The sequence below is a fragment of the Notolepis coatsorum genome, assembly GCF_963971535.1.
Source record: "Notolepis coatsorum genome assembly, chromosome: 4".
Classification (NCBI taxonomy): Eukaryota; Metazoa; Chordata; class Actinopteri; order Aulopiformes; family Paralepididae; genus Notolepis; species Notolepis coatsorum.
In genome coordinates, this window is record NC_140168.1 from 178,319,356 (window position 1) to 178,343,945 (window position 24,590).

The window sequence follows — 24,590 nt, forward strand, 5'->3', positions numbered from 1 at the left end:
ATGGTCCTGTTATGCTCCTGTTATAGTACTGTTATGGTCCTGTTATAGTACCGTTATGGTCCTGTTATAGTACTGTTATAGTACTGTTATGGCCCTGTTATGGTCCTGTTATAGTACTGTTATGGTCCTGGTATGGTCCTGTTATAGTCCTGTTATGGCCCTGTTATGGTCCTGTTATAGTACTGTTATGGTCCTGGTATGGTCCTGTTATAGTCCTGTTATGATCCTGTTATGCTCCCGTTATGCTCCTGTGATACAGCTAGTGAAACGGCTGCCTATGACACTTGGACCATAACAGGATCATAACATGACCATAAAAAGACCAAAACAGGACCATAACAGTACTATAACAGGACCATAACAGGACCATAGTCTAATAATAATCTAATCCAATCTAATCTAGTAGTGTGTGTGTATGGGCCACATTGCACCACTTTATACCTGTATCACTGTACATATTAATACTACAACTCTATACATACATCGGATTAGCACTACACTTAGTCGTACTAATTTATATATTCATATTTTATTGCACTCTGGTTGGATGCCAAAGTTATTTCCATCGTACTGTACTTGTGCTGCATAATGACAATACAATTGAATCTAATATAATCTAGTTGTGTGTATGTATGGGCCACATTGCACCACTTTATACCTGTATCACTGTACATATTAATACTACAACTCTGTACATACATCTGATTAGCACTACACTCAACAGTACTCACAGTTAGTGGTGAGAGCACTTGCAAGTCACTGAAATTGTTATTGGTTCAACTCCTGGTTGCGTTAGTGAGGCATTTGTTATTGACTTTTGCCGATACAATACGTAAATATATTACTTATGGCTATAATCAAGAATCAATCAAGAGGTTTATTTGTCACATATACCAGGGCATACAGTGAAATGCGGGTGGTCATGCATAACGTACATTATGTACCTTTTTTTCCCCATGTGGTCGATTAGTACTTTGTTTACGTTTTCTGATGAACCTGTGTTGCCCTCACCCGGGCACCCCTGGCCTATTTTTATTCCATAATTCTATTCTATTCTACTTCTATTTTAACTTAAGTTTATATTCCATTTTATTTTATTCCACCTTATCTTATTATCTGTCCGTTAACCCTTTCACTGCCACTACAGAAGGTTAACCCTTTCACTGTGACAATACACAGAAGGTTAACCCTTTCATTGCCACACAACAGCAGGTTAACCCTTTCACTGCCACACTACAGAAGGTTAACCCTTTACTATCACACTACCGACGGTAAAGGGTTAATGTTGCACCGAAAATGACCAAAATCAAATTCCTTGCATGTGAAAACCATTTGGCAATAAAGACCTTTCTGATTCCCGCTGCCGACCACTGCTTTCTCACCTGGGTCCCGTCACAGTCCAGCCGTCGTATGTCTGGTCGGCGTAGCCTGAGTTCTCTATCAGACCATCGCCGTCCTGGTCAAACTTCATCTCCGACTCCATCACCGCCTGGGGAACCGTACAGAACATGGTAACCAATGGGAACAGGGGTCTACGGAGGTAACACATTCATAGAACAACATACAACACATAGGGCTTGGGAGGTAGAGCAGTCGTCTGGTAATCCGGAGGTTCCTGGTTCGATTCCCGCTCCTCCCGGGGCAGCATGTCGAAGTGTCCTTAAGCAAGACACTTAACCCATAACTGCTCCAGATGAGCAGGTCGGCACCTTGCATGGTCGCCTCCGCCGTCGGTGTGTGAATGTGTGAGTGAGTGTGTAAAATGTGAGGAACAAATTGTAAAGCGCTTTGGATAAAAGCACTATATAAATGCAGCCATTTACCATATATATAGTCACACCAAACATACACCAATATTTTAAATACATAACTCATGTATGGATTTTTGCTCAAACTTTTACCGGGGCTAATTTCAGGAAGAAGCTAAACTGTTAATCTCAGTAATATCATCTGAATCTATTCCTCCAATACATTAATACACACATCAGTTAGTGTAAATCTATTCTCCCAACACATTAATATACACATCAGTTAGTGTGAATCTATTCCCCCAACACATTAAATACACATCAGTTGATACAGAAATCAGGAGTAGGATTTCAGCAGGGGGCAATGGGGTGGTGGGAATGATGGAGGTGGCGTATTCGCGAACTCCAGCGAAAATAGTATCGGAAATGTACAAAAGTTTACAAATTCGCAACACCTGTGATTCATACGAAATCAAATCAAATCAAATTTATTTGTAAGGCCCGACAACACACGTTAATGTCCCCATGGGCGGTACACGTCTTCTTTAAACAAGTCAAGAAGAAACATCACAATACGGTGAGTCAAGAACAAAACAAGAACACCATAAGGTCCAATTTTTTTTTTAAATAAATGCAAATGAAATGCAAAAACTCATATAATAATATACATATAATGTGAAGAAGAAATGGGAAAGTGAACCGAGTATAACCTTGACGGAGGATGATTGGCATTCTATATGTGAGACACAACACTCATCCACTAGCTCTAGAGGATGGAGAGAATTCGGTTGGAAAAATGTGATGATCACACCGCAAATTAAGAGTAAACAATTAAAAGGGCAACAACCCTGCTGGAGACAGTGTGGACAGATGCATGCCAAACACTCTCACATATTTTGGCTATGTAATAAAGTGCAACCATTTTGAAAGAGTGTTACCCAGGAAATGTACAGAATTCTAAGTTACGAATTCCCCATGGAACCCCAGTTGATATACCTGGGTCTGACCACAGAGGAGACCATCCACAATGAGGACTTGTACCTGTTCAAAATCATGACAATTGCCGGTAAGAAGGCCATCACAAGGAGCTGGCTCAAAGAGGCCGCTCCAGACAAAGAGACATGGAAGGGAATAGTGGAGGAAATAAGCGCTATGGAAAAAATGACATTCCTGCTGAGAATGAAGGCCAAGACGTACGACAGACGCTGGTCGAAATGGACAGCATATGAGCCGTTAGATGAATAAAGACTGCCGTGGCACAACCGTAACAGACCCGACCTATCGAGAGCAAATACAGCTCTCTCCCCCCCACCATACAGCATTGTCCTGTCCTGTGAGTCTCGTCTGTCTTGTGGTGGTTGTCATATTATTACTGTGAACTGTATAATGTTTATGTAAAAGTTAATGAATCCTGGAAAAAAGGGTAAGACATCTATGCAAAAAACGGGAAACCATACTGCAAAAGTTTCTAAATGAAATTGTGAAAAAAGTGACTGTGAAAAAGAAATGGAAAATGTTTATGTGAAAATTATGTAAAAAAGTGACTTTGGAAAGAAAAAAATAGGAAAATTAACAAAAATAAAGAGTTATAAAAAAAATAAAAATACACATCAGTTAGTGTGAATCTATTCCAACACATTAAATAAATAATAATATAACACATAAAACCAGTCCAACCTGGCAGATGGGCCACATGTCCTGTAGGTACTGTGTGTCCTGGGTGAGGTGGAAGTCCCTGTACACCTGGAGGACAAACTTCAAGTTCAGGTCCTTCCAGTCTGCCGTGTCGTGGATGAGGTAGGCGTTCACCCTGAGCCAGGGCTCGTCGTCTGGGGGTGGGGGACAGAGGTGGCTGGTTAACAAGGTGGCGTAACACGATGCCCGATGTAAAATAAGAAAAACAAAACAACAAAGAAGTAATCTTGATAACGGAGGTGGTCCCATGTATCTCAGTGGGCAGAGCGCATGGTGCTTTGAGCATGGGACTAACACTGCCAGGGGTTGGGGGGTTCGAATCCCACGAGGGACACCTGTGCTGAAAAACGTATGCCGTCGTTCCATTGTGAAGTGCTTTGTGTAGAGCGAATTCTTGAAAAGCTCTATAGAAATGCAGTCATGGGGGGGCAGGTGGCGCACGGAGATTACGTTCGTCACCAACACCGGGAGACACTCGGCGTTGCTATCAGCTTGGCTGGCCTCTCACACTGATACAATTGGCTGTATCAGGGGGTGGGAAAGCTGAAGGGTGGGTCCTGGGCGTTGTGGACAGCGACCCCTACAGTTCGGTCGGGGCGCCTGCTCAGCAAGGGTTGGAACTAAGGAGAGATAGTGTGGCCTCCCACACGCTACACTCTCCCCGGTGAGAACCTGCGCGGCCAGGTTGGCCTGCCCCAGGCTGCACATGCGTCGGAGGAAAGCATGTGACAGTCTCCGGTCTCCCGGACAAACAGTAGGGGAAAGTACGCAACAACCAGGAAGGGTGGGATGGGAGAAAAATCGGGAAAAAGGAGGGGAAGAAAGATAAAAAAAATAAAAATAAAAAAATGCAGTCATTCCATTCATAGACAAGTGATAGATATTAATATATTGCGCAGCTCTGTACTACGTTTCCTGGAAGCTCTAAAGAGCTTTGTAGGGCTGGTCTGTTTGATCTTAGTTGGGCAAGACGTAGTTCAGTCAATTTGTTGTTTTTTATGCTGAATGAGTTATTTTCTAAAAAATTATGAGCACATCTCTGGTCAGAACTGGATTTAAAGAGGTTAATCTGCATTGTTGCGTGTGGGAAACACCATTTTCTACACTACTAATTGATTAGTCGACAATAAAGTAATAATTCGATTTGATTATTAGATTAGATTCAAATGTATTGTCATTACACAGCACAAGAGAGTCCAGAGTTAATTATGTTATCGTCTCTTTTAAAGTTGAATGGTGGAAATTACAATCTCCGTTCGAAGGATTTTTTTTTATTATCCACTTTTTCTCCCATTTTCTATATTTTTTCTCCCATCCCAATTTTCGTATCATCCAATTCAACCCTCCCCTGTCACGAACGCTGTTTCTTGCCTCCCACAAGCCGGCTGCAATGTGGACTAAGTCATACATAGCACAAGTCCCTTCCGGTACTTGAGGTAACAGCAGTCGCATCTTTTCACCTGCGCAGCTCGATCTCTCAGTGGCAAGGAGTAACACGTGGGAGGCTCACGCTGCCCCCGACACTTCCTGATTCTACTGCGCAGGCGCACCAACCGAGTCGCTGTCCACAACGCCCGATCCCCACCCATCAGTTTCCCACCCCCTAATACGGCCAATGTGTATTAGTATGAACGACCAGCTAAACTGAAAGCAATGTGGAGCGCTGGGCTCGAACAGTCGAGCCCAGCGTCTCCGCATTCGTGGCGAGCGCCTTGCCCACTACGCCACGTAGCCGCCCCTCCGTTCGAAGGATTTTATGCACTTTGCTGTTCCCAATGTCCGAACAGAGATGGGAAAGAAAGCTTTTAGGTTTTCCGCACCTACTGCATGGAACAATGTCCAGTCCGATCTGAAGATTCAAAGCTTGGTAACACTGAATGTATTTAAGGCTATGGTGAAGCCATTTGTAACCACGTTTTCTGTGTGCAAATGTTTTATCTGACCATTTTGTAACGTTACTTTTATCTGTAATGTCTATGTGTGTATGTTGAAACTTTGTGTTGCTGCTATTCTTGGCCAGGTCTCCCTTGTAAAAGAGATCCTGGATCTCAATTGGGACAAACCTGGTTAAATAAAGGCTAAATCAAATTTAAAAAAATTATGTTAATTATATTGATTTGTTATATTGTTTACAATGCTTTTTACTACCTGTACCCCCCCCCCCCCCCCCTCCCCCATGCTGCTATGATGCCTGCATTTCCCCAAGGGGATCAATAAAGGAATATCTTATCTTATCTAAGTATTACGAATCAAATCAAGTACATAACAAAAATAAGTGTGGCATCCAACCAGAGTGCAAATGTAACAGTAAAGTGCAATAGTGATATACAATGTACAGGCGATTAAACGAGTACTACTGAGTAATAGTGTTAATCAGATGTATGTACAGAGTTGTAGTATTAATATGTACAGTGATACAGGTTATAAAGACATTTGGTAGTAGTCATACTGGCCAGCAGCGTAACTAGTATGAGTAGGTAACGGATATGTACAGATATCGATAGTATCTACACTGATATGTAAAAAGGATGATATGCTGGTATGTACAGACAGATGTGGATAGATATATACACAGAGAGAATATATATATATATATATATATATATATATATATATATATATATATATATACAGTATTATTGTGCATGCTATCATACAGAGTTATATAGGTTATAAGTGCGTTTCCTCCTACCTGGGTCTCCGATGTCGTGAGGAACCACGTTTCTGCTCTTGACTGGAGAATAGCGTCCGCTCATCAGATGGAGCCTGTCTGTGGGGTCGTATTGAACCACACTGCCAGCTGACGGAGAGACGGAGCACACAAGTTACTTGAAACACTTTTCACGGCAACCCTTAATTTCTTCTTGCAACTCGGGATAAGTCAAGTATAAGTAGTATAAGTCTAAGTCTAAATCAAGGTATGATTTCATATGGCAATTTGAGAAGTACAGTTTACTACTCTATAGAAACATTGTTATTCTTAGTATAAATGGTGTTTTCAATCAAATTTAGTAAATTTCACATACTGTAAAAAGACAACTCTCCGGTTTACAGTACACATAGTACGACCAAGAGATATTATGGCCAAAATATTTATATATTTTCCTTATTTTTGATGGTGTAATGATGTTTGTCTTTCTGGTCTCTACTGTCTTATCACATGCATTGCACTGTTCCTGTAGTGCAGGGGTGTCAAACTCATTTTCACAGAGGGCCACATCAGCATTATGGTTGCCCTCAAAGGGCCAAAGACTGTATAAATGTTAATGTAAAATAAATGTAGCTACTCATTTACATATTGTTAAACATGTTTCTGTATTTACTACTTATTCAAGTTATACATATTGCATATGCATTTGCATAGCTGTAAAAATATATGTTAGCTTATGTTATTTTAACAAATCATTTTAGTTTATCAGAACCCCATATTACTCCATCAATCAATGATCAAACCATTCAAGTAAATAACAAAGAAGAATATCATCAAATACAAGCTATGACATTAAGTTTGTTCAAAACCTTTTTGTCACAGTCAAGAGGGGCAGAACTAACAACTGTGAGCTGCAAAGAACACGTGGGACAGGTGTAGCAGATGACAGATGTTACAAAAACAAACAACCTTGCAGAGGCCATACATCCAACTAATCGAAGATAGTTTAATTAACTTTAATTAACAGATTGCAGAATGGGTACAGTACAGTACAGCTCAATACACACAATTGTTAAGGGTATGCAGACCAGAGAAAGACTTTCGACTTGTTTACATCAGGGTCCCCCATTTTCAATTCGTAATGAAATTGCTATTATGTGTCTGCATGAACACACAACTGTAACTGTACTCAAAAATAACAAAATAAGGGTTGTCTCAGTTCACAACTATAGTGGTCAAGTTTTGGGTGGGACTTGTTTGCGTCCCTACAGCTTCTTATTCAATTGAGCGAGATGCTCGGTTATGTCACACAGCCAGTTTGCATCCGACAGTTCAGACAATATTTCTTCAACCTTTTGTTACCTATTCCGCCTGGATCTTTTTTGTATTTTGGGCTGTAAAATTGTCAAAGAATGTCTGAGGAGTAAGTGCTTTTGGCTTTTTTCCTTTGTTACTTCATCAATACCTCAGATGTTCAACATACATGTGTGTAAGAATGTGTAATAACTAAGGCTGTCAAAGTTAAAGCTTTATTAATGCATTAACCCACAATTCTTTTAACGCCGCTATTTTTGAACCCAAGATTAATGTTTAATTTTTTTTATTTTTATTTAAATCTTTTTTACCAGAGCTCTTGGGGGCCACATCAAATGACGTGGCGGGCCACATTTGGCCCGCAGGCCATGAGTTTGACACCTATGCTGTAGTGTGTGTGTGTGTGTGTTAGGGATGGGTACCGAATTCGGTACTTTTAAGGTACCGAACCGAAACACGTCGGTACTACCGAGTATTGATTCAAGTGAGATACAGAGGGGGAAAAAAATAAAAAAAAATAAAGTTTTATTTTGTTTTTACCTTTTTTCTTTTCATGTCAACGTTCACACGCACAATATATGCTTACCTAGGATTTGACTTGATTCAACAACAAAGCAGTCGGAGCAATGGCAAGCCGAAAACTGTCGAAATTGTAGTTATTTGAAGTTTGGATATTTTTTTTCACGACTGAGGTAGGTAAATAAATTTTTTTAGACTAAAGTACCGAAAAAAGGTACCGTTGGGTACCGGTATCGATTCACAGGTACCGGTACCGTATCGGTTCAAATGTGAAAGGTACCCATCCCTAGTGTGTGTGTGTGTGTGTGTGTGTGTGTGTGTGTGTGTGTGCGTGCGTGTGTGCGTGCATGCGGTCCTCCGCACCGATGTCCCCAAGACACATTCCTTCACCTTCATTGTCCCTGGTGAATAAAGTGCGGTAGTGTGGTAGTGAAAGGTTAACCGTCTGTAGTGTGGTAGTGAAAGGGTTAAACCAGGCAAACCTAAAATAGGAAGAAAGGAAATGACTCAAGAGCCTGGCATTGTCCCCTTTCTCTCTCTCTCTCTCCTCCCCTCTCCATCTTTGGCAAGTGGACATACGGGACAAAAGCACACAATAAGCTGCACTCCACTTACCGATATCATATTGCAGGCTCAGGGCCAGTTTGGGCCACAGCATGATCAGTGCGAAGGAGGCGTAGAAGTGCACATCGTAGGTGTTGTACATCCTGTATTCCTGACCTGGAAAACGTTGAAAACAGTAGCGGTTAATAACGATTACAAAACTAAAATCCCTGAACGAATGTTACAGTTCCTTCGACTCCCCAAGAAGAAACACAGATCCACCTCGGGACAATCTCCCAAAGCCCGATATCTACATTTTCAAATCAAAACGGAAGCATTTTGTTTACCTATTCTTGGGGAAAAGTAATAGAATATCTAGGAAAGTGGTCGGGCTCAAAGATACCTGGATCACCAAGTCCAAGACTATTTTTATTGGGGGACCAAACGGAACTGACCAGAATATCAAAATATTACTTTAAACTGTGATGATAGGGTAGCACTGCGACTACTAAACTATGATGATAGGGTAGCACTGCGACTACTAAACTATGATGATAGGGTAGCACTGCGACTACTAAACTATGATGATAGGGTAGCACTGCAACTACTAAGCTATGATGATAGGGTAGCACTGTGACTACTAAACTATGATGATAGGGTAGCACTGCGACTACTAAACTATGATGATAGGGTAGCACTGAGACTACTAAGCTATGATGATAGGGTAGCACTGTGACTACTAAACTGTGATGATAGGGTAGCACTGTGACTACTAAACTGTGATGATAGGGTAGCGCTGTGACTACTAAACTGTGACGATAGGGTACCACTGTACCCTGGATATTTGGTTGTCTTATTCCAAAAAGTTATTGTACGGTAAAAAAAATAAAGAAACTGAATACCACATGTACACCTATATATATAAGCACACACTAGAAAACAGATTGCTCTCTATTCTTAAAGAGTCGAACGTGACTTTCCTTACCCTCTAGGTAGGCAAAGCGGCCATACTCCTTGATGACAGCAGGCTGGGCAGGCAGCCCCCCGTCCTCGCTGCGTAGTCCCCCGCTGACATCACTGTCTTCTGGAAGCTCCGTCCACACCGTGCCCCCGTCCACCACGAAGTACAGCTCGTTAAACAGGGCTGATTTATACCAGGAAGGGAGAGAGCTGCAACGCATATTATGAACATAGGCAAAAGCTGTTATTACTGGACAATTGTAAAGGCAATCGTTGACTGGACTTTTAAAAGAAGGACTCACTCAGTAAAATGTCCCCTAAAAGGATTATTTCTGTTTCAAACTATTCTGTAAAACTTCCCCTAAAGGATTATTTCCGTTTCAACCTATTCAGTAAAACCTCCCCTCTCTGCATTCAGTAGAAAGCTATCCGGCTGCAAGCTAGCCTAGCTTAGCACAAATGAATGGAAGCTGATACGGACCAGTTAGCCTGGCCAAAAACACCTCCCAGAATTTTAAGCTAGGCTAATGGTCCATATCCGCTTCCATTAATTTGTGCTAAGCTAGGCTAGCTTGCAGCCGGATAGCCTTCTACTGAACGCACAGAGAGGATATTGGTACCATCATATAGATACTGGACTGTATAGGACTGTGAAGCAGTGGAGGCTGCTGACCAAATTTTTAGGTGAAGCACAAATTATTATATTATATTATATATTAAATTATATTTTTAAAACATCCCCCACTGTGTGTCAGTGGTCAGTGGACACAGATGAAAACATATTAACATTAGGTGACAGCGCACCTGACCAGATGAAATCATATTAGGCGACAGCGCACCTGACCAGATGAAATCATATTAGGTGACAGCCCACCTGACCAGATCAAAACATATTAAGTGACAGCGCACCTGATCAGATCAAAACATTTTAGGTGACAGCGCACCTGATCAGATCAAAACATTTTAGGTGACAGCGCACCTGACCAGATCAAAACATATTAGGTGAAGGTGACAAGGAAGCCACAGACTCATACCCCCCCGACACTCAACTAACCGCCTCGGACAGTCCTTCATACCAGTGGCCATCAGGCTCCACAACAGTGGGCAGCAACTGCTGCCAGACATCGACCTGGGACTTATAGGAACCCAAGGAGGACAACTTACACTACCTTAGGCATACTGCACCTTATGTGGATACTGTGATACTGTGAATAATGAATAATGTATATTTCAGTTAGTTAGATAGTAAATTATAACACTACCTTATGCATACTGCACCTTATGTGACACTGTGAAAATATATTTCAGTTAGTTAGATAGTAAATTATATTGACCTATTTGTTTACACTGCTTGTGTTGTTTTCACTACCTGTACCCCCCCCCCCCCTTCCCCCATGCTGCTATGATGCCTGAATTTCCCCAAGGGGATCAATAAAGGAATATCTTATCTTATCTTAAAAGGAAAGATGAAATTCCCTACCTGGGTTCCATCCTATAGAGGCAAATCATTCCTGTGACAAAATGGGATCCAATGTAATAAAACTAAGTCAACCAACAAACTAGATTCCTGTACCGGATCTCCTCTCTGGTAAACAAGAATACCTTGAAGACTCTAACAGGAGCACTCATTCAAGGGTACTACGACTATGCTTGCACCTCATGGTACCAAAGCACCTCAAAGGCACTAAAAACAAGATTACAAACATCACAAAACAAACTGGTCAGACTACTGCTTGACCTTACTCCTAAAACCCACCTCACCCCTGCCCACTTTGACAACCTAGGATGGCTTAGAGAGTAGACGACAGAGTACAGCAACTTGCAATGGGCCTGGTCTACAAGATACACTACACCACTAAGATACCCATGTGCATGTCGGAATACTTCCCAAAGGTCAGTGAATACCACGACCACAACACCAGAGGGAGTTCCACAAATCATGTTCAACCCAGATAAAATAATAAAAAAAAAAAAAAAAAGTTTAATAAAAAAAAATAGTCATAACTTAGAAATGAGATTGCATAGGTCTATGAATCGATATCGCGATTCTGTTTTGATTAATTGCCCAGCCCTACAGTGTGTACAGTAAGTTAGCTTGGTGATTATCATTGTGATGTAGGCTAAGATGGCTAGCTACTGTTAGCATACAAGCTTTTACAAACACTAGCCTACTTACTTTTTCATCCACAACGTTTTTTCTGATCCACTTCTTCATGTTGCTCAGTTGCTGGTTTATACTTCGGTCCTAATGTTGGCGCAAAGTTTAATTTAGCCTGACTTTACTTGTTATAGCTGTACAGCTTACTTCTACTAAACAACAACTAAACTACTTCCTTGCTCTTTCAAACAGTCAAAATGGGTCCATCTGCAGGGTCGGAGGTTAGGTTTAGCTCTGGCCAATCTCAAGTTTCTCAAGTTTCTTTATTAGTTGTCATACAGAAGTACAGAATACTTTTATACAAAATGCTTATTTCAGTTACATTTTGTATAAAAGTATTCTGTACTTCTGTATGACAACTAATAAAGAAACTTGAGAAACTTGAGATTGGCCAGAGCTAAACCTACCCTGCAGATGGACCCGTTTTGACTTTGCAATGCAGCAATCTCTGATTGGATTTGCAAGGCTGCCAATCATATTCAACCTCCATGTATTGGATGGCAAGGGCTGTCAATCATTCAATCCTCCATTCAATGGCGAGAGTTTAACTGCACAGACCGTGCTTAGACGAAGTTAATAGCCTATTTCGATTGGCTGTTATTTATTATTTATATAACATTGGGTCACACCTGTGAAGTTTTCTTCACGAATAATTACTGCAGTCATTACTGCAGTGCAGGCCTGCTCAGAGCTGTCAATTTTGGCAATTTTTTAAAAAGAAAAAATTCACTGACATTTTTTTTACAGAGGAAAACTTTTCTAATAAAAAAATATAAAATAATAATAATTAAAAAAATAAATTTTTATATATATATAAATAAAATAAATGTATATATATATGTAAATTAATAATAATTATGAATTATGAGTGAATTTGTGTTTCACGTGTTGTCATAGAGAAACCTCCACTGCTGTGAAGCTATGCATCCCCCACCCTGTATCCCCCCCCCCCCCCCATGCTGCTTTGACACCCGAATTTCCCCAAGGGGATAAATAAAGGATCATCTCATCTTATCTTCTTGTACGACTTTATGAGCCCCATTTCCTATAATGTTGCTGTGTTCCTTTAATGCACCGTACCTGTCCTGCAGTACTGGTCTCTGCCACTCCTCAATGCTCTTCTCCCACTGTCTGTAGTGTGTCAGGGCGTAGTGACTGAGTGAGGGCGATGCATCTCCTTTTGTCCCAAAGTAACGCGTGTATCTCCTGAAGACAGACCAACACTAGGTTGATACACTCATACACGGTATATACTTATTGCAGAAACAAATTTTGGCAGGTTTGTAAGAACAAAACGACCCATTTGAAGAGAATAAATGGCTGCATTCACACACCGGTGGCGGAGGACGACCATGCAAGGTGCCAACCTGCTCATCGGGAGCAGTTGGGGGTTAAGTGTCTTGCTCAAGGACACTTCGACACGGCTGCCCGGGAATCGAACCGGGAACCTCAGGATTTCCAGACGACTGATCTACCTCCTGAGCCACTGTCGCCCCCACTAGGTTGATATAGGGCTGGGCGATATAACTATAACGATCAATGTTGCGATATATTTTAATAATCGATAGAGAGAGAAAAAAAAAAAAAAAAAATATATTGTGACCTGCAACAGGGCAGTTTTAAAACCAGAGACAGTGGACAGACTTGTTTTTCTTGCCTGCAACTTAAAGTAATGGCTTTGCTTGTCCAAATGACAATACTGACCAAATTGAGATTTATTTTTCTCTTGTCCATTTATTTTGTTTGCTTTCTAATTTAAAATACAGTTTGAAACCGTCTGTACACAGTAGGCTATGTGTGCTAGCAGAGCTAGACTCCAGTCACGAGTCACGGTGCACATGTGCGGTGGTTTGGCCACCAAAAAAGCGCCAAAAGATCGAAAATAAACTAGCAGAGCCAGAACTGTTCAACTCCCCTGGAGCCACAGCCAGCAGAGAAGCCGGTTTACTTTCGCTTTTAAACCAGCTGCAGCCTGAGAACTGGAGTGTGAGGGGATGTAACACTAAAGATGGCGGCAACGACAAAGAATTGCTGCAAAATAAACATACATCTGTTGTTTAAAAAAAGAAAAAAAAAAAAAATTATACTTATAACAATTTCGATAATTATCGATATCGAGAAATATGATAACATTATCATATCGTTATCGCGATAAGATTTTTTTCCATATCGCCCAGCCCTAGGTTGATATACTCGTAAGGTGACAGTATATACTTGTTGCAGAAAAATATTTTGGCAGGTTCGTAAGAACAAAATGACCCATTTGAAGAGAAGAACGCAGTACAAACTCTCTGCGCTCTGTTCCGACTAGGCTGCGAACACAAACACAGGTGACGGACAGCTCGGCTGGCAAAGCTAGCAAGGAAGTAGTAGTAGCCTATTGACCGGACAGTTGTAGATGGGCCTACTCGTGGGTGGAGTCAAGCGTACCTACTGTCAATCAACAGTGACATGCGCACTTATCTGCATTCCTATAGACCTGTTCGCTGTATACAAACATACCAACTGAGTCACGTGACTAAGTTGCCCCCTACCAACGTGAGCTGCTGTGCTAAAAAAAAGTACAACAGGGCTCTATGCTGAAACCATGACACTATCCTGACTAAAAGTAGCTTCAAAAGAAAACGGTTGGATGTCATTTTGCCAAATCAGCATGGCTGAGAGTGTGAGTCTTTCACTTTTTATGTGTCTAGCTTTGGCATGGATTGATTGTTTAGATCGCTAGCATGGCTAACAAATGCAAATATATTGTAGTCTGCCCTGTTGTTCTGACCAGGATTACGTTCATTTTGCCCCCTTGATGCGCGCGCACACTGAGTCTGACGTATACAGCAAACAGGTCTATAGCCTTGATTCCTACACCCTAAGTAGCTAGTAGTAAATATCAGCTATTTGCTAAAGCTAGGCATCTATTTTCAAATAATAGTTGTTACATTATAAAAAGATTTAGGTTTATGTGAATATCGTTTTGTAAATATCAATTATATTTTCCCTTGTTTTTACCGGCACCTACACTGTTTAGTCAGTGTATTGAGAGGGGACCTTATTAACCTTTACACCGCTAAACGGCATGCTGGGTACAGCTCGCTAGCTAGCCAGGTAGCATAACAGTCTGTTAACAGCTGGGAGAACAGAAATTAAATGAAGAAAGAGAGACTGGAGATGTTACATGGTAGCAACGTTCGATGTCCATCCCTAGCTAGAGGAGAATTATTTTATTTTTTATAACATTTCTAAAATGTGTGCTTGCTATGCACTCCCAAGTGAAGCACTTGAGTTTGGCACTGTTAGACAAATGATACACTTAACCCCTAACTGCTCCCGTGTGTGAATGTGTGAATGAATGGGTAAAATGTGAGGAACAAATTGAAAAGCACTTTGGATAAAAGCTGCTATATAAATGCAGCCATTTTATATCCTCATCCCCTTCCCTTCCCTTCCCTTCTCTTGCTCCTTCATTACACGTCTCGAGTTACAGTGGAAGCCGTATATCCTGTGGAGCCCCAGTATTCTCTGTAGCACTGATGGTTGATGAGAATTGTGGTTCTGTATCACACTAGCTCCCGCTCTGCGTCTGTTGCATATATCTCGCTTCAGCATATATACACTGAATAATTTCACAAATGTACCTTTAAATGCCAGCATTCATCTGGCCACACCCCCATCCGCTTACCTATATAAGCAGGGGTGGTGCCACACACTCATCTCCTTCTCAAATTTCATCACAAGCAACGTGTTGCTCATATGCCCACTTGACGTGGAGAAAAATATTGGCTGGAAAAGCAATGTTTACGAGGAGAGGAAGAACAAGGAGATACGTTGACATCATATCTTTATTTTCTCTCTCACTATTTTCGAGAAAATACGGCGATGTTGTCTTCGTCACTGGAGTGTCTGGAAGATGGTGATCATTCTAAAACCCTCCACCGGTTTTCGTATTGGGAGCACGCCGCTGCATGCTTCTCAACTGCAGTTCCTTGCTGTGTTGGTTGGGGTGAAACCTTTCAGGCCACAGCTGAACTGTAAGACGCGCCGCTGTTGTGAGGAGCGGTGGGTTTCAGGTTGGGTGAGTACTGTCGCTGGCAGGCTTCACTTGTCTGTTAGTGCTATGGGGGCTAATTGACAATGTTTATGAAAACCGGCCCCAGGCTAGGGTCCTTTATTCAGCCACCTAGGCGACAGAAGACCTTGGTCTGAAGACCATTGTAGTTTTAACTAGTGGGCCGCGACCATTAACACTGGTGATCCCTGTGTTTTCTGGACGAGTGGGTATCTCCCCGTCACCATGTAGCCCCTTCTTTCATATCCAAATGAGAGTATTCCTTCACGAGGAGATATGTGCATAAGATGTTCGATAGCGGAAGATCTATGTTCAAGTCAGCTACACAGGCCAGTTTGGTATTGTGCTGATTCCGTCGGGTGTTGGTAAAATCACCGTTGTAAAGCTGTGTTGACATCTTGTTTCTCTTTTCTCTTAAAAAGTGAGGAGGGTTTCAGAACGGCGGCCTGTCTGGGTGAGTGTTATATCATTGTGTACAAGTTCAGGTGATAGCTGCTTAGCTTACGGTTAGCCAGTCAGCTGTTAGCTGCGGCGTTAGCCTGCTGGGATCACTGCGTGGCCTACAGAGGTTGGGCCTACTGTTAGCCAGTCAGCTGTTAGCTGCGGCGCTAGCCTGTTGTGATCACTAGGAAACGTTAGCTTGCTGCTATCGCGCGAGGTAGCTCCGGTTACTCGCGCGCCGCCGTGAGCTCCCCTCTGGTCGCGTGCGCCGTTCGCTCTGCGTCTCGCGAGCGGGGGCAGTAGCGACCGACGGTTGGAGCGGCCGTTAGCTTAATGCTACTCTGTTGAACGTGCTTTGATTATAACATGTTTTACACTCTTGACTACGACGTCATCTTTGACAGGGGATGTTCGTCGATCCTGCCCTGAGCCAGGACGGCAAGGATTGCGTCAACAAAGGGGACCGTTGCGACGGGTAGAGCGGCGACGCTGCCCAGATCGAACAACACAGGATGGCTGTGTTTTCTACGGTGTCTTAAGACTGCACTTCGCTGATCTACGCTCCGGGTAGGACAAGGTTTGGCCAGACCTTATACGCGTCTTTCTGGCTTTACCTTCTATATGTTTTGTAAATAACGCTGTTTTTCCAAAAACGTGTGTTGCTGCAATACATTTGGGATACGACGCAAGTTTTGTGTGAACTGTCTTGTCACTGGTAAATAGCTTCTCCGGGCAAATCGGGTTGTTGTTACAGATGTGAAAATGATCTGGTTGTTGTGTGAGAAACATCATGTGTGTTGTTATGTACCGTGTACTCACAACTAAGGGGTAACTAACCTATGAAGCTATGCTTAGTGACAAATGAGTAAAGAATTTTCTTTTCTCAGCCTGTGATGACAATGAACAGTGTGTTCACATATTAACAGGTTTTCCTGTTTTAACTGGCCGTATTAAGGGTAAAGCAGGAGGATTGTGTTTTCCCCCCGGTTCCCTGGGACTTTTTCATCCTCCTATCAGACATGTTGTTGCACTACATTGTGTCTTTTGTGTGGTAGGGATGCGATGTAACCCTTAGCTTGATTGCTGAGGTTGTGCTAAAACAGCTGGAGAAACTTTATTTTCCTAAAAGAAAAGATTGTTTGGTCGCCGTCGTGTGTGCTTAGCAAGGCCTGTGGCCGATACTAATCGAGAATTATGTATTCTCTCATTATGAAAAACGGCGTTCCTCTGTAGAGTGTTTTTGCCATTTTTTGTAGGTGATGATGGGTTGTGTGTGTCATGTGACCTACAACTGGGTTGGACTGGCCACAGAAGCACATGTGTAAGTTTGGTACCGGGGCTCTTGGAGAGCCCTCTCTATTCTGTGTTTTTTCCTTAGTAAAAATCAGATAGCAGGTTAGCTCATGCGCTGTGTGAAGCTGTCAAACGCTTCATAGAGCTGACAATGACTGTGTCATATTCTCTTTTTGTCATTACATCGTATCATGGGTGTGGGGTCGTAAAGGGGTGAACTGGTAACCTTTCCTCTCCCCCTTGTTTCTGTCGGTCAGGGGTACACCCCCTGTCCTTCAAGGTTCCTGTCACGTTGCGGTTCGGCACGTTACGGGGGGGGGGGAGGGAGTTTCCTGGTCCCACGGCCTGGAATATTGGGCGTGTGCACCGCAGAAATTCCCCCGCCATAGAGTACGTCACCGTGCGCGTCTCTGTTGGTAGGACTTCCGTGTGCTGTTCAGGTCCATGTGATGGATCTGTTTCGGGGGGGTGGCCAGGGCTCCTCCTCACCAAGCGCCTTTTCGGGCCTTCTGTGAGTTCGGACTCCTCCTTCCATGTGAGGGAGCCTCCATCAGAGTACAGAGCCTTCCTCCTCAGATTGTCAGTGAGTGGACCCTCTAGAAGGTGTCCTATTCTATTGTGTATGTATTCGATTCAATTCGATTATTGAGTGTGTATGGGTTCAGTGCCTCTTCCCCGGAGAGCCCTAAATCCAATTTTTTACATGGCTCAAGGTGCAATATATTCTTTTCAATCTGTACAGCTCGCGTGGGAAGTCTCTCTGGGGATCCCCGTCTCCTTCCTATGGGAGGGTGGTGGGATGTAAAAATGTGAAAAATTTTTACCCCCGGCTGTGTAGACTGGGATACATACTGTTGGTGCTTCCTTCTTTTCTATTCAAAAAGTGTTGGAGTTAGGAAGTGTCACACCCCTCTTGTCGTTCCCCTGGGCGCCTTGGGGATTCAATGACAGGTCTAAATAGCCTGTTCATTGATGGGGGTGTGTCCCGACGCACGTATAGTGCTAGCTCGCTGTAAACAGGCGACTGACTGGCACGCCTTGGTTGCTTGAGGTTAAAACAGCGTTTTTTATAAAGCAACTGAGATGGGGGTTTTTCCTCTTCCGACGACCACATCCCACGACCTGGGTTGGTTATCGACGGATTCTCGTTCATGTCTGGGGGATGATGACGGAATGGATCTGAACATATGTAGAGGGGTCTCACGCCCTGGGGGTGGGCCACCAGGCGCGGTTCGCCCGAACGTCTGGGTGGCGCCTTCTTTTCATGTTAAGATCGACACGCATATCTGCCCTTTCTCCTGGAGTAGGCATGTCGGCGTGGTTAGGGCACGGGACTGGTTCTGGTCACGCTGGTCCGGATCAGTTGAACCCGTTGTCCGCCGGGGATGCAGATCTGCTGTTCTGGTACCCTGAGGGACTTGGGCTTTTTTCAGGGGGAAAAATACCAGGTCGGTCCGGGTGTCACAGGGTTAAGCGCTATGGAGACCCTGGTTGGGTACGTTTTTTACTCAGCACTGTCGTAATGGCTTACGGCCATGCCGACCTGTACACGCTCAATCTCGTCAGATCTCGGCCGCTACACAGGTTGGTCCTGGTTAGTACTTGGTTGGGAGACCGCCTGGGAATACCAAGTACGGTGTGCTTAGGGGCTGGTTCTCCATTCTTTTTCGCTCCTCTCTCACGCATGGCGAAGAGGGGCCTGTTGGGGTAGTCTTTGACCTCCTCTGGTGACCCTGTGCTTCCCGTATCGCCAGGCCCGGTCCGAAGTAATGTTTCGTCGACCCGTAGGCCTGGGTTAACCCTTTTTTGAAAACTGAAACACTTGTACTGCGGTATAGCCGGTGTATACCCGCAGGTGTGTTTGAGTTTTTTCTTGAGGGGTTATAGGAACAACCACCGCATTGGGTAACACCAAGGTGGTTGATTCCCTGGTGTGTTGGAGCAGTGTCAACTCCCGTGTTCACCGTTTGAGGGTGCCCCTGCACGTTCATGACGTCTGCCAATCGTGTCAGCCTTCTCTGCCTCAACCCCTCTGGGTGGGGGTTTTTAAATGGAGGCTTGGTCATGCAACACCGCCAGCTTCCGCTCCTTCCGCCGGGGCGGCTGTGTTCAGCTGTCCCCTCTGGCGCCTGTCTCGTCCGCAGTCTCCAGGCTAGGGTTGATAGCCTGTTGCCTGGTTTTTCCCCGGTGCGCTGCCTGCTTCCGTTGGTTAACCTTTTTTGTGTGCTTACGGCCATGCTGACTGCCTGTTGCAGGGTCAGTGTGCCAGGCGGTGTACTATTGGGGGGACAGGGCCCGCTCGGCTGAGGGGCCTTTGTCCGAATACGCTGGCGATGTGGGGGGCGGGGCACTACGTGCCCACCTGCTGGGGTCTTGATGCTGGCATCATGGACTTCTCCGGGCCCCCGTTCCAGGGGGTCCAGTGCCTTTTGTGGGTCTGGGTCTTCCTTCGCGCTCCACTGCTACGGCCTTGCCACGGGGTTGGGTTTGCCCTTGACCCAGTGATTCTGGGGGCAGTAACGAGGTTGTTTCCTCCGTTCGTTCCCGGGTGGCGTGCGGGTTGTGCGTGTGTGTAGTCGTGGGGTCAAGCCACGGTCTGCTCACCCTGTGCGTTGAGTTGCTTGAGTGCCTCTTCGCACGGTCGGGTCCGTCGCCCTCCCGTGAAGCCACCAATAGGGGGGGTGCCCTCCATTAGGGTGGGTCGGGGGGGCTCGGCCCTCCCTGATCTGATGGCTGTGGGGGGCCTCAGCGGGGTGTATTTGTCGAGCATCTAGCTCCCGCTCAGCTCCTATTATGCAACAGACGCAGAGCGGGAGCTAGTGTGATACAGAACTTTAGGTTATGACTATAACCAAGTTCTGTTAACACTAGTGGACGCTCTGCGTCTAGACGCCGCTGCGGCCCTTGATTTTTCATTGTGATGAAATTTGTTGGGAAGGAGATGAGTGTGTGGCACCACCCCTGCTTATATAGGTAAGCGGATGGGGGTGTGGCCAGATGAATGCTGGCATTTAAAGGTACATTTGTGAAATTATTCAGTGTATATATGCTGAAGCGAGATATATGCAACAGACGCAGAGCGTCCACTAGTGTTAACAGAACTTGGTTATAGTCATAACCTAACGTTTTGTTTTGATGTTGTAGCACTTAAACGGTCCTTACTTTGATACTTTATTGTAATAATAAACAATTATCAATATTTACAATATTCCGTTTTTGGTCATTGATTAAATTTGGCTAAAATGTAATAGATTTTTATTTTCTCTCACATTAACACTTTCCGTGCCGGCCGTGTTTTCCTTTTTACCCCCTTGAATGCCGCCACCCACTTCAATGATATAGCACTCGCATTTGTGAACGCATAATCTATGTCTTAAATTATGGCTATGTGTCTAATCTGGCCGTCGCTCATCAATGACTTGTTTGCAGTCAACATTGTCGAAACGGATTGTTTTTTTTTTAATCAGTTCATTTCCGTTTTATACCATTTTGATAATCGCTAGTTTTTTTTTAAGTTTCAGGAAAATATAAAGATTCTATGATAATCGCCCTTTACTGGAATATTCTGGAATACACAAAAAACTGACATTTTTCGGCCTATTTATGAATCGTTTGCAATAAACGCTTGATTATCGATAGTATAATATGTACTTATGCACGCTAGAGAAGCAAGCTGAAAAATCGATTATCTCATTTCCTGATCAACACACACACGCACACACATAGGGCAAACGTTGATATCTCTGTGAGAAAAGTTCTGATTATCCTAAGACTGCTAAAATAGATTCCTTACCTCAGATCAGATGTTCTCCAAAAAGATTATTCCAATTCCTGATCGGCATTCCAAATATCGATCGCGTTTATTGATCCAACGCTGCATACTTGAAATATGTATTGCACGCTGTTCTGATGGTCCACAATAAATCGGATTGTCTCGGGTGGCTTGCGCGAGAAGTAAAATGAGGAAACTGGATTCCCCCCACCCATGTGTTTTCATGCAATCCATTACAAAGGGGTGCAGTACCACAGGAAGACGATAGGGGGCGGTATTTTCCCAATGGAGCTCAGAGAGAGTTTGCAGCACTAACGTGAGACTAGATTGATGAAATATGAATTCAAATCGCTAATAAAAAAACAAACGACATATCGCGTTGTTGGCAATGAACGGTCGGCATGAACAAACGACATATAGCGCCGTTGGCATTGAAAGTGTTAAAGATGCAGTCTGTGATTCTAATTCAAGTCCCCTGTGTTTGTAAAAAAAAAGCTGTTATATATAAGCAGCCATTTACCATTTAAGTGTAAGTGTGGTGGCAGCTCACAGGAGTTGCACGTTGTGTGGAGACCAGTTAGCTTTGCATCAATGACACAGTGTCCTTGTTTCCACACTGGCTGACCCCCGATTCGGTGTCGCTAAAAGCGGGGCGCTCCAGTTAAGAGCCTTGTGTTATCGGTTACAGTGAGCGCTGGCTTAGCCCTTTCACTACCACACTACCAAAGGGTTAACCTTTTCACTGCGACAATACAGAAGGTTAACCCTTTCACTGCCACACGGCAAAGGGTTGACCCTTTCACAACCACACTACAGAAGGTTAACCCTTTCACTTAACCGTCTGTAGTGTGGTAGTGAAAGGTTAACCTTCTGTAGTGTGGTAGTGAAAGGTTAACCTTCTGTAGTGTGGTAGTGAAAGAGTTAAGCCTGTGCCTGTGAAATAGACACCGTATTGTATGCAGGGCTTTCCCCAGGATGTTCAAACAAGACGGTGCAGAGGCGTAACTAGGAGGTGGTCCGGAGGGGGGCCGTGTCCTCTGTCCGTGAGACACAAAATGTGCAATAAAGAAAGCAATTTGATCAAATGTCCTGCGACTTAAAAACATAATTTCAATAAAATAGCAAACACAAGGGTAAGTTCCAAATAAGTTATTAATTTAAAAAAGGAACACAGCAACATTATGGGAATCATATACAGTATTAGCTCCAGAGAGAGACAAGAAGATAGATACCAGTTTCCTCTCTGTGCGTTCAGTAGAAAGCTATCTGGCTGCATGTTAGCCTAGCTTAGCACAATGAATGGAAGCGGACAGTACCGGTTAGCCTAGGCAACACCTCTCCCGAAGTTTAAGCTAGGCTAACCGGTACGGTTTGCTTCCATTCATTGTGCAAAGCTAGGCTAGCTTGCTGCCGAATAGCTTTCTACTGAACACACAGAGAGGAAACTGGTATCTATCTTATTGTCTCTCTCTGGAGAAGACGGTAAGCTAATATCCCATAATGTTGGCGTGTTCCTTTAAGTACAGTGTATACGGTTGCACGATAGTTTAACGTTGAACATGAAAACACATTTGGTAGTGTGGTAGTGAAAGGGTTAACAGAGCCAGGGCTGTGTACGGACACAGGGGACTTGTTTTTCTCAGCGCGGATACAGAGCGGACTGCTAGCGGAGTAAAGTGTAATTGAATTAGAATCGCAGACTGCAGACTTTAAATCGAGAGAAAAGAAACATCTATTACATCTTAGCCAAATTTAATCAATGGCCAAAAACGAAATATTGTAAATATTGATAATTGTTTATTATTACAATAAAGTATCAAAGTAAGGACCGTTTTAAGTGCTACAACCTCAAAAAACAAAACCACAATTCTCATCAACCATCAGTGCTACAAAACATACTGGGGCTCCACAGGACGGCTTCCACTGTAACTCGAGACGTGTAATGAAGGAGCAAGAGAAGGGAAGGGATGAGGATGAGGGGTGGTGCTGTTCGACAGCAGAGCTCTGATGCACTCAAGGAAAAACATTACAGCCAAAGAGGAACAAACAAAACAAAAAAGCTACAATACTTGACACAGACCAAGAGATATATATAAAAATTCTTTTTTTAAAGAATTTGATTTAAGTCGGCATGAATCATAGACATGAACACATCCTGATTTAGGAGATATTGTGGGGATCATCTTAAAGTCTGACATCCTGTAATGTACTGTAGTCAGTGCCAGTAGTCAAATCTGTGTCCAAAGAGAGTAAAATATGACAAATTTGATCTGTTTTGATTCAGTTGAATACCATCCAAATAACTTATTTTTGAAAAAGGCGGCTCGTTAAAAAGCATATTTATAAGCATCTCATTCATATACAAGGTAAGAATGCTGTATATATGTATATGCTGTATAGACCATATATGTATATATATATATATTTATTCTTACCATACATATATATATATATATTATATCCACATCTGTCTGTACATACCTGCATCTAATCCTTTTTACATATCTGTAAATACTATATCTATATACATATCCCTTACCTACTCTTACTAGTTATGCTGCTGGCCAGTATGACTTACTACCATATTGTCTTTATACCTGTATCACTGTATATACATCTGATTAGCACTACATTATTATTATTATAATATTTTTTATACCCAGTTTAATCACCTGTACATTGTATATTACTATTGCTCTTTACATTTGCACTCTGGTTGGTCGCCAAACCTCTTTTCGTTGTACTGTACTTGTGCTGGTGTACAATGAATTTGAATCCAATGAGAAAAAGAAGAATTCAGCCCTTGGCCCTCCATGCTCAACACTATGGGCGACCTATATACCGTCTGCAACACGAACAGATGAGCACACAGCGGCATACCTGAGGTGCAGCCTCTCCCGGGAGCCGAAGGTGATGTTTGGCATGTCCCACGCCAGGCTGAACTCCAGGACGCCGTGTCCCTGGGCAGCAACCGAGCAGCCGGCGGCCAGCGCTGCTGCCACCTTCTCCCCTTTAGTGGTGGGCGGGCTGGAGCCTGGTTCATAAAGAGATGTTATCATGGAGGGCTGGAGCCTGGTTCATAAAGAGATGTTATCATGGAGGGCTGGAGCCTGGTTCATAAAGAGATGTTATCGACTTCCGGTTCCGGGTTGAGTATGTAGAGTCGCAGTGTGTAAAGCTGCCGCTCCCGTTATTTCTATTTTGCCTTTACAAGCCTCTTTTTATACCCCCAATTCGGTTAAACCTGTACGTATATATCACCTTAGGTTTCCAACTAACTATATTGACTGAAAGAACCACGATGGCACCGAAGAAATCAAGCGAGCCAAAGAGAGATGCCGCTTCAACCGATACGGAGTACCTTGCTAGGCTAATAGAAGAGCTAACGCAATCCCAGATCAAGCTCACGGAATCCCATCTTAAGCTCGAAGGCACCA

General features: G+C 43.4%; 1 protein-coding gene across 1 annotated transcript in view; it reads right to left on the reverse strand.

Annotated features, from left to right (window-relative positions):
• The window catches only part of gba2 (glucosidase, beta (bile acid) 2), a 94,165-nt gene that overhangs the window by 13,688 nt on the left and 55,887 nt on the right, over window positions 1-24,590 (reverse strand). Inside the window, exons 8-14 of the mRNA XM_084313438.1 lie at window positions 24,034-24,187; window positions 12,668-12,793; window positions 9,455-9,639; window positions 8,542-8,646; window positions 6,136-6,243; window positions 3,426-3,577; window positions 1,383-1,489 (exon numbers count right to left, since the gene is read on the reverse strand). Coding sequence (XP_084169564.1) covers window positions 1,383-1,489; window positions 3,426-3,577; window positions 6,136-6,243; window positions 8,542-8,646; window positions 9,455-9,639; window positions 12,668-12,793; window positions 24,034-24,187 — 937 coding nt within the window. The remainder of the gene's footprint in view (window positions 1-1,382; window positions 1,490-3,425; window positions 3,578-6,135; window positions 6,244-8,541; window positions 8,647-9,454; window positions 9,640-12,667; window positions 12,794-24,033; window positions 24,188-24,590) is intronic.